The following is an 18,125-nucleotide window of genomic DNA, read 5'->3' on the forward strand; positions in this document are numbered from 1 at the left end:
GGGCAGGCGCAGTGCAAGGACTGTTTTTTTACTGCCGACCATACACACAGATATTTACGAGGAAAAAACCAAGACCATTTCCATCATGAACAGTGGATAAACTGTGAGCTTCTACCTCACTTCCCAGCTTGGGCCAAGTTTTTGTCTAAAAAGACAGATCCCCCCCCCCCCCTTCTGCCAGAGCCCAGCACACATACAGAACAGATTTCAGAGGAGTATTTGAACATCTGAGCCAAAAGCACAATCGTTGGAGGGTTAGAGAGCAGAAACCACTGTTTTTAACACGGGCTCATGCAACCACATGCGTGCTTCAGTAAAGGATCCAAACTGCAGGGAAAAACTTCTGAAGTAAAGATATGAAAAATGAAAATGAGCAGTGAGTCAATCAGAGGAACTAATAACAGTGTGCGCTGTGGGTTTAGCTCGTTATGCTCCACACTTTTAATTGCTGTTGACATGGGACCTAAATCTAAACTTAGGCTGATTCTGCTGCTCTGGTTTGCAGATGTCTGAAAACATTTGCACTGTGAATAAAATGGTTTATCCACAAATGGCTGTTCATCGTGAAACATGAGAAAGTCCTGTCTCGGGCTTAAAGGCAATTAAAAACCACCAAGACTGATCCTCAACTTCCGAGCTTCACCTCCTCTTCTCAATGGCCCGCTTGTCTTTCCTGGAAACACCAGTCATCTGGGAATGTATGTTTGGTCTCTTAAATTTGTCCAGATAACAGCAGCACATGCCTTAAAATGCAGGGACGAGTTGTCTTCGTCAAGGTCAAGGAGACGCTTTCAAAAGCAGAATTCTGATGAGGTGAATAAGAAGTCCAACAGTTCATCTCACATGATTCACGCGAGGGCAGTTTTGCTGTTTCACACCACGCTGTAAGGCACTGGGTTGACCATCGTTCCCAGTTCAACAGTGAGAGCATTCTGCTCTGTTTTATGGATCAGATTTCTTTCATCTTTCCTGCTTAAATGTAGTAGCTGCTCTGTAGCTGCCTTTGATTTGTACTGAGGGACAAAACAGATTAAGGGGATAAATATCATAATTGGCATGAAATTTCAGAGGCGGTCCAGCACTTTATAATGAACAATAAACTTATCCTTTATATTTCAACTCCAAACCCCAAAACAGCTGGGACGCTCTGTAAAACATTTCAAAACAGGATGGGATAATTTGCCAAACCTTTTTGACATAAACTCAACAGAAAACAGCACAAAGATGTTTAATGTTTGACCTCATCAGCCTCATTGAGGATGGAGCGAGGTTCACTGCTTTGTGAACACATGACTGGATAAAGGATGTTATTACACTTCAGAAAACCGTTGCCAGTAAACAGTTTGTTTGTGAGTCGCTGCATTCTGTTTTCATTTATGTTTGACACAGTGTCTCAGATTTTTTGGAATCGGGGTTTGTACAAAAGCTGCTGGAGTTTTGACCTCTTTTTCACCTCACTCTAAATCCGGCCTCACTTTGGTTTCTGCTGACATTATTGAGCTTGCATTTAGATGAGAGATGACGTGAAAGCTGGTGACTGAGAAGTGACTTCAGTGCAGAGTTTTAAACACAACTCAAAGTACGTGCAGACACTGCGCATGCAGAGAGCAGCACAGCCTCAGGTGCTCAGTTCAAGGAACAAAGACTTCATATGTATGTCTGCATTTTATTGCTGCACGCTCAAGCAGTAGCTGCAGCTGTGGCAGGAGGTGTAGCCTTTGTTGGGTGAGTTGTTTTAGCTTCCTCATGCTGGGAAAGAGGTAAAGAGATATTCCCTAAATACAACCACTGAGGAACTGATTTATATCACAAAATATAAACTAGTTAATATTACAGATGAAGGGATGCTAGGCAGCCTTTTCCATGTGCAGGTGCAGACAAAAGCAGGAAAAAACCCAGAAATAAAACACAAAAATCATCTACGAACAGGACTACATCCAAGTCTGAACAGTTCACAGTTTGACGTGCTTCAGTTGCTGGTTAATAAAGTCTTCAAAGCTCCGCTTCGCAGCTCTCAATCACAGCAAACAAACCAGATTCTCTGCACGTGAGAATGTGTTTGATAATGAGCTTCAGGTAGAGATTCTTCTTCACCGAGCTGAGATGAAACCACATGGTCCACACATGCTTTAGTCCTCATCCAGTCCATGTTAAAATCAGTCCAGCAGATAGTCTGCTTCTGCTTAGAGGCATTAATGTCGCTGCTGGCAAGCGGCGGCTGCCTTCGTGCCCTGCTCAGCGTGGGTTCGCTTGAGTGTAAACTAGCTGACTTTCCTCCATTGCAAGGAATGCTGTGTGTGATCTGTGTGTGCTGGACGCCCTGGTGCTCGCAGGTTATTCTTTTACCTGCAAGCTTGTGCATGCACGATGGCGTGTACGCTTTGGCGTTTGCAAGCGCCAGCGTTCGTGATAGTGTACACAACCCCACAGCAAGACAGCAGAATACCACTCCCAGCCTTTGCGTGTGGAACTATGACCTCTCTTTGTCGGTTTTGCTGTTTTGGATTCCTTCCAGTTTAAATAAAGTTTAAAGTCGTACAAAAGCAGGGTGGACCTGCCTGCTGATATTCCGGCCGTTTCTTTCTTTCTCTTTAACTTCCTTGTTCCTTCAAACAATTGAGAATGTTACTGTTTAGGTAAAAAAAGAGCAGCTAAGATTAGCAGTGATAAAGACACAGGCTCTGTTGGTATCTCAGAGATTACTGAAACTCTGTTTACGGGAGTGTGAGCTGTGTTATCTAAGTTAGTGGCATTGAGAAATTAAGAGTTGCTGTAAACTTTGGCGCTCCCTCCAAGGGTTAAGTTTCTGGTTCTTGTCATCCAGCTTCAGGCGGGAAAGCGAAAAAGAAAAGACGCAGCGTGAGAGAAGAGCGAGAAGAGGTCAGGACTTTCCAGTTCGCCTCAGTCACCTGTGCACACATACCGACGGAAACGCTCGGGGCGGTTGTGTTGACGTGATGGAGGAAGAGATTTACAGGGAGAGGAATGAGCTGCGTTCAAGGGCCGGAGCGTCTGAGTTCTGTGAGCTAAAACAGTCACATCTGACAGAAGGCCAATCAGTCATTTCCAAGTTTATCACCAGGAAGTTTTCAGTGCTGACCGGGCAGCCTCCCAGATGTCACATGGAACAATAAGCAGTAATGCAACAGGTTAATAGTAAATATATTGATAAGACCTCTATTTATCTGCAGTGCCTTACAAATACCAACAGTCCAGGCTAATACAAGACCAAACAGCCGTGTTTACACTTGGCTTCCATTCTTAGTCTCCTCCATGTTAAATATTTACCAATGACTTGAGCACAAAGACATGACATGAATTGTTGTTAACGCTCCCAACAGTTTGACTGGCACATGATGGATTATGGGACATGGAGGACCACAAAATACACATCTGCTGCGTCCACCAGATTCAGACAAAAGAAAGCTGCATTTCTTGGTCCATTTGGGACCGATGTTGTTTCTTTGGCGCGATTATTGATGTGATCTTTCAGACATGTGAACTTCAATGCCAGCTTCAAATGGTTGTGCAACTAGCAATTGAAAATGAGCCTAATGGCTGGTGCGTGACAACCAATCCAAATTAGACACACAGCTGTACATCATTTTGTCTTCCTGGTGTAAACTTTTTCACAAAGAAACCTCAAATTCTTTAGCTGTAGTTCTGACAGGCTAAACGACTGGTTTTGCAAGTCTGCTTCGTGCAATTAAGCCTCCATTCAAGATTATAGTTTGCACTGCTGGATGACTGCAGCACAGCAGAAATGAAAGAGGAGAAAATGACAAAAGTAAGGCAGTGCTCGCCCAGAGAACACTCATTGAAGGCGGTAAATGAAGCAAAGTTTAGCTCAGCATGCTGCTTTGGGGCCCTTTGGGTGCCTGTGGGTGGGCAGGTCCAGCATGGGTGGGCAAGTACATCTGTAAATGTGTTTTTGTGCGAGGAGGTGCTGAGTTAGTATGACTCAAGAGGGGCCTTTACAAGTGTTATTGTACTGGTAGAAATTGTAGCTGATGTAGCTTTGCTTTGGTGGGGTACAGACGTCCCCACAAGAACGAGAAGAACAAGGAAAGTGGGCATGCTGAATGGCTCAGAAGGTTATAATAATATGTAATAATAATAAAGGCTTAAAATGCTTAATTAATTGGTTAAATAAAAATTAATAAAGGATCAAATATTTCTTAGACATCAGGACAGCCTATGCAAGTCTTTGAACCAGATGTGCACATCTGCAGTGGTTGTTGCAGTTGTGACTTGGAAGCAAATTAATAGTTCACATTTATTACTGAGACATTAACAGGACACCGGCAAGATAAATGATTCTGAAAATAGAATTTGCTTTTATGTCCTAGATTACCGAAATTGAAACAATTAATAATACATCAGTCTGTAAATTGGCAATGAAGTGGGCGCCATGTGTGCAGCTGGTTTTGCATTTGTTCGCATTTCCCGATGATAGGAAACTCTCCGGGGGATGGATCCCACACATTTCCTTCAGAATTTAAAATTTCACTTGCAATGTGTTTCTCATTTCAGTCACGACTTGTATCAATCCAGTCCTATTTGGTAAAACCAAATCGCCAAAGCCACACCAGCATATCGCTGCTAAAGGCCGTTTCTGTGGCTGTGATTTGTTGATGTGCTCAAGTTTCACCTTTCAATTGAAGCCACCATCATGCATTTGTGCAGTGTGCTGAGAAACATCTTGAACATCCCATGAGAAGCGATGAATGCTGCCTTCGCTGCCAGCTAACACATTTGCCAGCTCTTACTGGCCAGAGAACCCGTTTGTGATCTAAACTGATGGGATTCTTTGCAACGTCGTTTCTCAATGCCTTCACCTTTCCAAGAATCAGGAGGAGGGTGGTGACGTTATTCCAGTTCTTAATGACAGTGAAACTCCTTCCATCATAAGAGAAGGCCAAGGTTGTGATTTGAGCTTGTCAAAGGTCTTTATGTCATCTCAGGGAATATTTTGTTCTCTTCCTAGAAGAAACGCTACAAGAAACAGTGACATTTTGCTGGCGGCATGGCTCTTGGGGTGGCATTGGCAAGGTTGGTCGGTCATTCCGCGACCACGGCTCAGACTGAAATATCCCAACAACTACGAGGTGGATTGCCATGACGTTTTCTGCAGACATTCATGGGCCTCAGAGGATGAATCCTGGTGACTTTGGTGACCGCCTGACTTGTTATCTGCTGCAACCATTACGTCAAAATATTGATTTGTTTTACTACCAAATACTTGAAAAAGCAATGCTTTCCCATGAGCCTCAGCTGTGCTTTGTGTTTACTGCTAATTTGCACGGTTAGCAGGGTAACATGCTAAAATAAGATCGTGAACATGGTAAACCGTATACCTCCAAATCATCAGCATGTTAGCTTTGAAATCATGAACACGTTAGCATTTAGCTTAAAACAACCAGCCACTCTAGTTGTTGTAGATAGTCTAGTTAAAAGAATGGAGAAACACAAGATGTTGACATTTTAGGGACAAAATCGTGAAATTGTAAGAAATAAAATCAAGTCTTTGTGAGTTTAGTCCAAAAACAGCCTCTCCAACCTCCGTCAGTCACAATCTAGATGTTTCTCGACTGCACCTTCCTTTTCACAATATTGTCAAAGCAGCGAGGCCTGAGATCTTTTCTGTCTTTGTGTTTCTGAGTCAGAGGTCAAAACACAATCCGAGATCAGACACGTTTACACAACATTCATGGAAGATTTTATCTCCCAAGAGGCCGAGGCATGCAAGTAGCTATTTCTGGAAACAGGGATTCTGTCTTTTCATCCGAGTAAGTACAGCATGTTAGCATTTCTTTGGAAAGTCTTAGCATATTTGATTTAGATCCTTCCAAGCGATAATGGAGCCTGGCATTAGGGCACTGAATTCCAATCATCTGAGATATGAAGGCGGACAGAAGCCAAGGATTGACTTCTTTCAAAATGGTGACCCGTCCTGATGCAGATATAACCCCAATCAGTTCCATGATTTGTTCGGCCAAAGTTCCTTTTCCTGGAGCGCTAACCTGATGGCGTAGCGGTGCCATAATCTACCAGTCAAGCCAACATTTGCTTTCTCAGCCATGCTCGCCTCCAGCTTTTCGCAGACAAAGCTTTGACCAAAAAATGACAACATTATTCAAAGTTAGAGGCTGAAGGGAGACTCTGATGGCCTGCCTGACAGGTTCATGATTTCACCTCTTTTCCCGGAGCTTTTCTTATTAAGGTTTTCCACTCAGCCCCTGCAGACAAAGCCAAATCCATGCTCAGCGGCTGATTCATTGATTCGTGGATGACCTGCGATCGCACATGTCCAAGAACCTTACACGCTTCCACTGAGGTAGTCTTATGTTGTGTGACACTTCTAAAAATTAGCTGCAGCCTGGAGCTCCGTGCAGAGCTGAGGAAGCAGAACATCAGCGATAATGTTTTTGTGGGTTTGTGATCCACGAAAGCTGTGATTATAGGTCAAGATGGGCTCTCATTAAAAGCAAAACCACAGTGTTCTTCACAGTCAGTGAGACATGACAGAGACAAAGGGACGGCCAACACTGAGGTTTACCGAGGAGGCAACTGTTGTGGAAGTGTATGGAAAGATAGAAAAGGTCATTTGGGAGAGATCAGACTTCAGTTAAATGCACTGGTTGTTTAATTGGTACAGAAATGAGGGCTGACAGGGGGACAGGAGGGTCTTGTTACTGGGCTCAGAGTGAAAACGCTGATAGCAGACAGAGAACAGGACTGTGTGTGTTGGAGCAGACAGACTTTTCGGCTGACACTAACAAGCCCTCCTTCCCGTGCCAGGACGGCGATGTCTGCCCGCTGTTAGATCATCAGACCAGCTGAGAACTTTCCATCCAATCAACCGCAGGCTAATCAGGTAAAGCACACACAAATGCACGCACACACACACAGCAGCGTATGATAACATTGAAGTCTGGATATTTTTAACAGCTAACCATAATATGTCTTTTTGCTCGGGGTATTGATATCAAAATAGTTGTTACTTGCTCGTCAATTGACCAGTTAATTGACTAATCATTTCAGCTCCATTGGCGACATGGGAGAAGAATTCAGGGAATTTGTCAGGTTTGACAGGATGTGTGGGAAGTGCGTGTGTAGTTCTTTCTCTATTGTTGAATAGATGTGTGTCCGTTTCCTCAGAGCTGCTAAATCTGAAGGAATTTCAATGGATTTTGGTGCAGAGTTTTAGAGTAATGATGTTTTCAAGGCGGTTTCAATATTCTATTGAAAAGACTAAAGATTAAATAGATTAAAAACTGTTTTGGCAAGAAAATGTTCCCATTCAAAGACACTGGAAACAGTATCTGCTATCGGTGACTTCACTGGAAAAGCATTTACGCTGCTTTCAGCCATCAAAACCCCCTGAAAAGCCCGTTATGACCACCTTTGGAAAACTGTGAAAACCGATTCTCCGTATTTTTCCCCTTCTCCTTCTTCTGTCCCCCCTCAAAGTCGAGCTTTAGCTGCAGCTCGATTAATGGCGTTCCAAAAGGGGAAACCGCTTCTTTTCCGCCTGTCTTTTGATATGATACATGTATAAAAAGTATGGCAGCGATTCGGATTCCATATGATGGGACCCATATGGGGCCCTGGCAGTGGAGATCGGAAATGAGCGATGAATGATGGACGAGAGGGACGGACGTTTGGTTCAGCAGGGAGGTGAACTTCAACTGTCCAATTTTTATACACATCTGTTTCCTAGTAACTGTAAAATAGTTTCTGGAGCAAGCATTGTTTTTGGTTTTCGGAGCCTATATAGGACTAAAAGCTCCAGCACTGGCTCCACTACTCTGCAAAGTCTGCGTCATCTTACAAACACATGGTAAAAAAACAAAGCCGTCTCTTATCCTGAGCCAACGCGCTCAGTTTCAGGTGCTTAAACACGAGATCAGGGTCGTTTCTGACTCTCGGGAGGTACGTCAGCGTCAGGACGATTCAATTCAGATTTTACAGCATCTCAAGAACACGCTCATAAGCAAAGAGCTCCATGCATACCTGCACATGGATGCACATAAAGATGCAAACACGCAACCACACAGACTGCCTTCATCCAGGAAAATGCTCGACTGAAAAGGAGGTTTTGAAAGTGCAAGTCTACGATCGGTAGAGTCTCTGTTTGCGTCAGACTGAGAGTGTTAAATCAAACCAAACGTCTTGGCTGATGAAGTCTGAGCCACGCCTGTTCAGGTGGAAATCACCGCTCAGGCTCACGCAACTGTCTTTTTTATTTTGTTTGCTTCACTTCCTCATCGTCACGTCAGTCTGTCAGTCAGTAACTGTTATGTCACTTCTTCACATCTGAACCTGAACTTTCTCTCCAGAAATGAAACACTGAGCCGATTTGCATAATTGTCTTACCAGTAAAACAGTATCTTCAGAAAGATTTCTCTGACAGTAAACTGCGGATACACAGTACGTTAAATTACCACCGTGTCTTATCAGTTGGAGATATGAATCGTTAAAAAAGAGAATTTGAGCTGACTCTGCAGTCAGCGCGCCGTAAAGATGTGAAAACGCTGCATTGCTATCGGTTAGCAGAAGTTTATTAGGAGCGTCAGTCCACTCAGATCATGTAAGCAGCGTTTATCAGCCTTGTTGACTGAGCAAACAAAGTGATAACACACAGCACCAGCTGTAGGCCCGCACACACACACTCACAGCTGTGGCCACATCCTAATGAGCATTCCAACGTGGGAACGTAAATATCCTGTTTTCACGTGTCAGGCTGTTAAAGCATGGACGTGTGTGTGTCTGTGTGTGGTGGCTACGTATATCTGCACTATCAGGAGACACAAAGGATGGCAGCACGCTCCTCTCCTCTGCTCTGTGAACGCACCAATCGGCTGTCGCCTCCCCTCTCCGTCTTTCATCTCCGTAAGCTTCGCTGCTTCCTGTTTCCAGTGATTAATGTTACATTTGAGACACTTCTTCGCAGTTTGCGGTGAGGGAACATGACATGTTTGATAACAACTGAGCCACTATTGTTCGGTCGCTCGTTTGTTCTGATAGAAGTCTCGGCCTCCGGGGGCCTTTACGTCAGCTGAAGCCAAGTGAAGCCTTTAAAGATGCCTTCACGGTGCCTCTTTGAGGAAAAATAAAAAGGAAGGATTGAGCCAACGCTGCTAAATGAGGCTCAAACACACAAAACCCACAGAACAGAACCTGGCACCTGATTTTTACAGCACACTTAGATGTATGTTTTCCATGGAAACTGTAGGTTTTTGTTTACTCCTGAATGCCTGAGATCTCTGTGATGATGCATTTGAGTGTTGTGTGCAGCTGCATTTAAAATTGCTTTTGCTAGTAAGTAAAAAAAATAATAATTCATTTTGGGAAATACGCTTATTTGACTGACTGTGGAGAGCAGACTGATGCCAATTGCATGTCTATTCGTTAGCCGCCAGTTAGCTTAGCTTAGCATGGACTTTTTGTTGAAAACTAAACTTAAACTTCTTAAATTCTTGACTTTCCCCTGAAAGCTCTTTGTTCTGTATCTGCTTGCTCCCTTCAAATCTCGTCCCGAGCCGGGATGCCTGCAGCTAAACCATCCCCTCAATTGGAAATACAGATTTCACCTCCTCAAAATGGAACGTGACACGTGGTGATACTAAAGCCTCTTTCATGTCCGTGTATAATCATCATCATCGTCTCCTCCTGTCGTCCCCCCTTCACCTTCGTCTCTCTCAGCTCTCATGCCGACTCTCTCCTCTTCCCTCCCTCGCTCCTGTGATCCCTGCCTTCCTTTTCATCCCCGTCCAAACGACCTGGCCATGAAAACACGGTGTGCGAGTACTTCTGCGAACGTCAGCCGGCCATCAAAGCCTACAGCCAGTGAAGGGGAGCTTTTCTTTTAAACAGGAAGTCGGATCAGGAAGTCTGTTTTTATTGGTTTAAAAGCGATGCGTGTCATGTACGACCGCGGCATCTCACCAAGAGCAACAGATAATTCTTGACCGAAAAAGGGCTTAAGTCTGTTTTCAACAAACGACGTCACTTTGGCCAAAAAAGACAAAAATCAATCTTATCCTTCCCTTTGCTCCATTAGTCATATGTTTATATGCACATGTAAAGCTCTTGTTTTCTCTCTTGTTCTTCTTTGCGTGATCCACCCATATAAACACCTTACGTAACTTTGGAGACGTGCCCAAGGCCTGTTTGGATGCACAGAGCCACACACGGGCCAAGACTCACTCCTAAATCCCCTCACTCATAAAAAAAAAAAAAAACAAACTGCTGGTGTCACTCCTGAAATATTCGTCGTCCCCCTCGAGCCCTAAGAGCGACTGTAACTCGATGCTCCGACGTGGACGTGAACCATAACACAGAGACTGCGGGGGGGGGGGGGGTGAACAAAGGGAAGAGAGAGCGAGAGGAAGGTGTGATGGAGAGACGGAAAGGGAAAGTTGTGTGTTTTGGCAGCAGAGTGCGCTGCAGGAGGTTTCCATTAGCTGCTCTGAATTAAATCTAAAGATCTGCAGCGAGGAGCCTGACTCCAAATCGATTACTGATGATGAGCATCGTCTGTGTGTTCTTGTTTGTGTGTGCAGAATCTCTCCATCTCACACACACACACACACACACACACACACACACACACACACACACTCTGGTCCACGCTTGCCCACCCAATGACACCAAACCCCCTGTGATGCACATGTGTTGCATGAGTCCCCCCAACACACATCAATCACACATTTCTTGTTAGGGCATCCATTGATTCTCTAACTTCAACTTTGACCTTCACCCATAAAACTTGATCCGGTGTGAAACTCCAGGGTAAATATACAGCAGATTTATGCACAGTAGTAGTGGAGCAACTGGCCTATACCGCTCTATAGCGCGCTATAGGCGGTCGCGCCACAGATATCTTGGCGGCGGCAGCTGAGGCCACACAGGGAGGCTGGACTGAGAAACGGCTGTGTGTGTGAATGATTCAGGTATCAGCCGCCTGCAGCCGCTCAGTCATAATATTTTATTGTTCAGCAGCATGACTCTGGAACAGCAGGGCAGACTGTGATCATACTTCACATTTGGTCAGATACTGAATTGGTCAGAAACCGACTGTTTTCTGTTTTCCGTGCTGCAGGTTGAACATGTGTGTGAGGCGTCCACGCTCAGGCATCTGTATTTGAGTCAATGTAGTCCGTCACGAGCTGATTGGTTCCACTGATGCCCCTCTGGAAAAACAGTCTCTAAGTGAAGACAGCATGTTTCTGGCTGCACATTATTCACTGGATTCAACATGTCAGTATAGTGAGAACTTCAATCTCTTTAATACGCTTTTATTAAATTCCTTCAAAGTCTTCACTTCACATGCTGTCTGAGTCTGAACAGACACGGATGTAAAGTCAACTGGCTGCTCGGCGGAGTCGTTATTCTAGTTTTAGCTCAGGGCGCCTTGAGCAGGTGCGGCCAGTTGCTCGTGGCTCACTTCCACTCAGCTAAAGCGCCGCTCGTTCCTGAGACCCGACCTTACCACCGCGACGGGGGTGACGTGCAACAGCGGCGCCCGGCCGGGATCGAACTGTGCGGTCGCAAGGCGTGCAGACGACTAGACACGGTGACCCCGGTCTGCCATCCGTTTGTTTAACACACCAGCCGTGGCGTCTGGAGAGGCTGCGGCGGACGCAGCCGTCCATTCCTGACGGTGACCTCCGTTCCCTGCGCTGAACCCACGTTTGCCCAACGAGCTGACAACAACACCAAACCGGGCAGGTCACTTTCAAACATAGCAGCTTCCACTGGAACCAGCAGGAGTTCTCCATGTGAGCTCAGGCCTGTTGACTGTGAATTTCAAACTGAATTACACGGCTGTCAAAGCACTGCGGTCCTCTAATATGGCCCTGATCCTCTTATCTACTTCAAAGTCTTGTAACTTCAGCCGACTGCAGCCAAACGCTGACACCTAATCAAACCCGACTGGAAACCCAAACTGGAAACCTAAAGTCACTCCTGTGGGTTTCTTCATGGACCAGAAAAAAATGTCAATATTTTGCTGGAGTTTCTTCATCTTTCTGTGCCTGAGGGTCATCTTGTCATCACATGGATAAAAGCATAAGATCACACACGTAAAAACACACACTTAAATCACACAAACACACACAGAACGGACGGAAAACGGACGGTTTGTCGGGGGGCTGAGCAGACCACACAATCTACACAGACCCTACGCACCCACTTGAAGCTCAGACTTCTTCTGTGAGTCAGACCACACACACACACAGACACACAAAGGCCCATGCATGCACACACACACATACAGTGTATTGTTGCAAGGGTGAGTCAGAGCCTATCAGTGAACCCAAACAATAATAAAGTGACCGGTGAAGTGGAAGGAATGGAATGTCAATCACACACACAGATAACACTCAAAACCCCCCAAATTTCACACTAATCGACATAAACGCCATGAGAACCTAAAATTTCTGACGGCCACGCAAACGCGTGAGCGTACACCCGCCACCCACCGACACATCAGAGGCTTACACGTACTAACGTTTTCTATACGCTAAAGTACTGTAACTGTTCCACATCTGGAGTCCATGCGACCCAGATCAAGGAAGTCATAAAACATGTGGAATTTATTAGGTTTTAATACTGACACAAGACGCGGCGTAAACTCAGTGGAGCTGAAGCTGAAACATGGCTAATATAGATTCATCCGTCCAGTTTTTCATCCGTAGAGATGAAGAAAAAAAACATCAGATGTAAAGAGGACATGTTTAGAAATAGATGAAAGGATGTTCCATGTACTTCATCAAAGCTGTTTCATGTATGGAGAGCATTTCTGATGGAGTGTTAAGCTTGTACGATGTACATTCAATGGCCAGTGAACGATGGATACAGCTTATTAAAGATCAGTGCTCTTAAATTAAACGCTTTGTTTTCACCCACTGAGGAGAAAAAACAATTATTTAAACAACAAACAAGCAAAACTTCAAATAGGGTCAAATGGGAAGAGACTTTTCTTGATTTCTACGTGTATTTGGAGAATTTTGACTAACTTCTTGACTGCAAAGGCACCAAAGAATCCCTTGGAAAAAACAACATTATTGGTCACTTTGCTGCCTGATGAAAACATGAATAAATCTGCAGTTTTTGAGGTGAGCAGAAGAAAGAAACCACTGTTAATGATTCATTTCATTGTCAGTTAATCTGCTGAGTATTTATTTGATCGGTCCATAAAATATCAGAAAAAATACACAACTTCTTCAGTGTCTTCAGATGCTCCAAAACCCGAAGATATTCAGTTTGTTATCATATAAAATGAGAAAAGCAGCAACTGAGAAGAAAAACCTGGAGACCGTTTTACATTTTTACTTGAAAAAAATGACTCAAACTATTATTTTTCTATTCTTGTTCTTATCGATCTTTTTAATCATTAGCCTCAGCTAGATTCTTATTATCAGACGTGACTCATGGATTCAGTTCTGCCTCTGAGACGCTGTATATTTATGTTTCAGTGTGAATAACCGTCATCCAGCAACAATGGGCACAATATCAGCGGCGTCCATGCACCCACGAGGCTCGGAGCTTCGGTGTTTACACGTCTGTATCTGCTGGTCAGTGAATGCAGCAGCGGCGAGGCAGCGGCGGAGCGTTCCTCATTGTGCGCTCGTCATTGTTCCCGGCCCTCTTTTGTCTTAACCATGCTGGCACTGGGGTGTAGCTGCACTGCCATTCAAAGACGGGCCTGTTTCCAGATTAAAAATAGCTGGCCTTCACATGAGAACCGGGGGATTCCCCGCATGCGAGATGCATAGCTCCGTGTTTTTCATTTTGTCTCTGTCCAGTGTCATCTCTAAACTATTCCTCACACGGCTTCCTCCCACCTCCGACGTCTCGGAGGACTGAAGCGGACCCGGGCATGTATATGTATTCATGCGTTATCTAATCACTAAAGTATATGAAAACATGTCTGCTCTCACTCTGCTCATATAGGATTGTTGCTTTCAAGCCAGTAAGTCGATTGAAAGCAGGCCCAGACAAACTGATATGTATGTCTTTGTTTTCTGATCCTCTCGTGACCATAAACCAAGAAGATCAGATGTTGAGTAAAAATTTGTACAAAAACACGAGAAAGTAAACGGACTCCTGACGCAAAAACATACACGATCCTCTGGGACAACCTGTGGAGGCTGAGTTAACAGCGACCCTGCAGAAGGCTGAGTTTTCATCCTCTATCTGTGCACTCTGGTCCCTCAAAAATGTCGCCTAACGTCCCAGATTTGATCCTGTCACACTGCAGAAAGTTTGTTCAACCTGTTTCACAGCCCAGGAAAGCGTGTCAGAGAGATGCTCTGGCTGTCGGTAAATGATCTGCAGGGCTGCTGCAGGTTCCTCCTCAGCAGCGCACACCTGCGGAACTCATCGCCTCAGGTCGAGCTCCCACCGCCGAGGGGAAAGCGTGACGTGTTTCCAGCTCCTTACTTCTCGTGTGGAAATGTGCAGCTTCCTCTCTCTGACGGAGGGGCATTTAAGCCTAAACTGGACCCTCGCTGGGATTCATACATCATACACGCTTCCATTTTCACCCCTGCAGAGTTTCAGAAAGCCAGCATACAGTGTCCACCTCCCATGAAACCGTTTGTATCAGCTCTCTCTGTGGGCCTCATGTGCGACCTGCTCCACGGTATCACGGCAGGCAGGCAGGCAGATTCCTTTCCCTTGGCATGAAATCCATAAATCAGATGAAACAGTGGACCTCTGCTGCTGCACTAACAACATGAGCTTCCTGGCTGATAAATTCATATTTTCCGCCTCCCTTCGCTGCACACTAATGAGCCAGATGAGGAAAGAAATCAGTCAGCTGGTGACTCTAGTCCGTGTCTCACTGCAGCAGGATCATAAGCAGCTACACAGATAAGCCTTGTCACTTTCACTGACTTTGCACCAACAATGGCATCGGCTTCAGGAGATGAGAGTGACTTGAATAAATAGCCCACCTCCATCACTGACCCGCACGGTTCACCTCTGCACACATCTGCTACTCGCTTAAAAGCAATCTGACTTTCTGAGCACCCTAAATGGCTCCAGTGTGTTCCTTCAGGCGCACAATTGAAGCCGTTTACTTCGATAATCACTGCCGGACAGACAGTCAGCCTCTTCCCTCGGCCTCGATTGCTCGTAAATTTCGGATCGCGTTGTTAAACAAGTTCAGTCAGGCGGAGGCTGTTTTCCAAACGCCTGACAAGTCAGCGGCGGGGGCGAAGTTTCCCAAAGTCTCCAGAATGAATTACCACCCAAAACCAAAGTTTCACTGCATTTCTTCCAAAGCAAAAACATTTCTACAAAACCTTTCAACTGTGCTTCCAAACAGCGTGTTTATATGAACTCACTGTTTATGGCATCTGTGTGGTATTCCAGCAGATACACTGTAGCCTCATGTGTGCACAAATGTTGCTCTTTCTCAGTGTTTTTCAAACTTCACTGAAGCAGTAAAACTATATCTGACACTGAAGTCTAAGTTTAAACTCACGCTCATGTGTCTCTTCGCAGTTCTGTGCGTAAGAGCGACTTTAGCTCACTGACAAATCTCCCACAAAGAGCCCCAAAGTGCAGCTTTTTAACAGTGAAAGCGAGTGAAAACAGCTCTTACCTGCGATATGGACATGTTCAGGTAGAGAAAGAGCCCCGTGGTGGAGGCAATCTGCAGCACCACCACCACTATCACCACCATCGCCACCCACATCTTGGACGGCGCTTCCCGGCGCCTCGTCCCGCTCGGCCCGCCGGCTGGGACCATCATGTAGGTGGTGGACTCGCTGCTCACCGATCTGAAATAATCCTGGTGCTGCTGCTGTGCGCTCGGAGTGGCCATGGCATTCCCGACGCATGAGCAGACCATAAAACCAAGGGGACGGCAAAACAAGAGCGGCCCAACAACAGCCTCCACAGACCTGCGCGAAAGTTGGAGCAAAATTAGATCTCCATGCGTCCGCCGCCAACAGAGCTTTTCACTCGGAGCTCAGCGGGAGGAAGGAGCAAAGGGGGGAAGAGGGTGAGAAGGGGGATCTGCAGAGGCAGCGGGCAGGAGAAGAGAAGGAAGAGCTTTGAGTCAAAGTTTGGATCTGTCCATGTCGGTTCGGCGATCCGCTGCTGCGTAAAAGTGGGATTGGAGCTGCAGGAGGTGGCAGCGCTGGACTGATAAAGTGCAACCAGGAGAGAGCAGCAGAGAGGGCTGGCTTAACCTCTTCATCACCCTGGAGCTGTGGAAGAATGTCTCTCTCTCTCTCTCTCTCTCTCTCTCTCTCTCTCTCTCTCTGTTTCTACGACGCTTTCTAAGCATGGGACTCTCATTCCAAACATCGGCAAACGGAAAATAACAAGAACGCAACAGCACACTGTTTTCAAAGTGCAGCATGTCTCTCCATTAATCCACATCCCCTCAGACACTGCCTCATAGGTATAGTTTGCATCTGATTTATATATATATATATATATATATATATATATATATATATATATATATATATATATATATATATATATTTTTACATATCTTTAAAATTTGCAAATGTAAATGTTAAACTCTCTTTCTATCGTCAGACAGTGGCCACTTAAAATCTGCGTTTGATGCGTTTCCGTCCTCTCTGTTGAAGACTCAGTCTTTCTTTCTCCTTTAATTCATGATCTTTTGGTTCTTCAGGGGCAGTTCTGCTCTGTCCTGGCTGCTTCTTGCCCGGAGCGCCAGTCTCAGGACGAGCTGGCAGAGGGCGCTCTCTCTTTGTTTGACTTAGTTCATGGAGTGGATTGAACAATTAATGCGATTCATTTTTTAAGCAAAACGGACAAAATCACTTCTTCTAGTTTCTTAAATATGAATATTTGTTAGTTTTCTTCTCTTTGGGAAATGGATGAAACAGTCAGTTTCTTTATGTTTTCTATAAATTATTCATAATCACAGGCAATAACAATTTTAAACACAGCTTATTTTGGAATAATAAGAAATCAAAGCAGATAATCTTTTTGTTCTCGGAGCCGCTGCCTGTGGTCGATTTCACAGCTTTACACTGTTTGAGAGCAAATATTTGCCTAATGCCCTGCAGTTTATCTCTGTTAACAAGTGTAACGACAGTTAAATATTTGATCTTCAGTTTCCAAAAACATCACAAAGCTTCATTGTTAGTAGATGAGATAAGACCTCATGCGGAGATGAATCCAACATGGAGATTTCATCACTGTCTGTAAAGCCTCCATCCTATATTAAATCAATTTCAAGCAGAGAATCGGCTTTGGACCCAGAGTAGTGATTTATCTCATAACTGCCCGGTCAGACACAGTGTTTCCCAAACATTGTACTGTATTATATTGTATCCATTCCCAATCACTTCACTCAGAATAAAATTCCACCGCTGCTCTACAGATTTACAGATAAATATTCACGATGATGGATTTCCTCCTTCCACCGGCAGCCAAAACGGGTCTGTTTAGCCTTTATCCGGGTGGTGTTTAGTCTGATTTTGGTTGTGTTGGTCAGCTCAGACTCAGTAGTGACTAATTTTCTAAGTGCTGAGCACCTGAAAAGCTCCAGAACAGGAAAAGGTAGCGTATAATAGTCAAAGTAAATATCAGGGACTGTTTTTAATGTGGTGAAGCATTATTAAAAACATCCACGTGGGGACCGTTGCTCTAAACAACAGCTTTTCCTTTGTTTCCTTTCCATCACCACAAACAGCTGGAAAGTGGTCTGAGTGTGCCCAACAGTCAGAGCTGTTTTTCGAGGATGGGAGGCAGACGAGCTTGGGCCGCTGCCAGTCCAACAGCTATGGGCCATCAGAGGACTTCTCCCCCGTTCAGACTTCGGTTAAAACGGACCAGACTCAGAGGGGGGTTGAAACCAAGTCAAGACTGACACCGTGAGAAAATCGAGTTGAGCTCCTGGATGCTCCCTCAGACGCTTTCCCGCCATGCTTTTCTTTTCAGTTTGTGCTGTTTAGCATAAGTGACACTTTTCTGGTATAAAAGCTCTTGGCATCCTGATCTGAGTGCTTTTTCTGATCTTGAGCCCACTTGCTCTGAGAATCTGAAAACGTTGTTGTAAGCCATGAACGCTGTTGTTGAATCCAGGTGGTGTCTAGAAAAATGGTCCCAAGTCAAGTTCT

The 18,125-nt window shown here is 45.0% G+C and overlaps 1 protein-coding gene across 2 annotated transcripts in view; it reads right to left on the reverse strand.

Annotated features, from left to right (window-relative positions):
• tnfsf10l (TNF superfamily member 10, like) overlaps positions 1–16,164 on the reverse strand; it is a 50,956-nt gene extending 34,792 nt beyond the window's left edge. For both annotated transcript variants that reach the window (XM_076725662.1, XM_076725660.1), the window contains exon 1: positions 15,620–16,164. In XM_076725662.1, coding sequence (XP_076581777.1) covers positions 15,620–15,868 — 249 coding nt within the window. In that variant the 5' untranslated portion in view covers positions 15,869–16,164. The remainder of the gene's footprint in view (positions 1–15,619) is intronic.
• Between the last annotated feature and the right edge of the window lie 1,961 nt (positions 16,165–18,125).

The sequence above is a fragment of the Chaetodon auriga genome, chromosome 24, assembly GCF_051107435.1.
Source record: "Chaetodon auriga isolate fChaAug3 chromosome 24, fChaAug3.hap1, whole genome shotgun sequence".
Lineage (NCBI taxonomy): Eukaryota > Metazoa > Chordata > Actinopteri > Chaetodontiformes > Chaetodontidae > Chaetodon > Chaetodon auriga.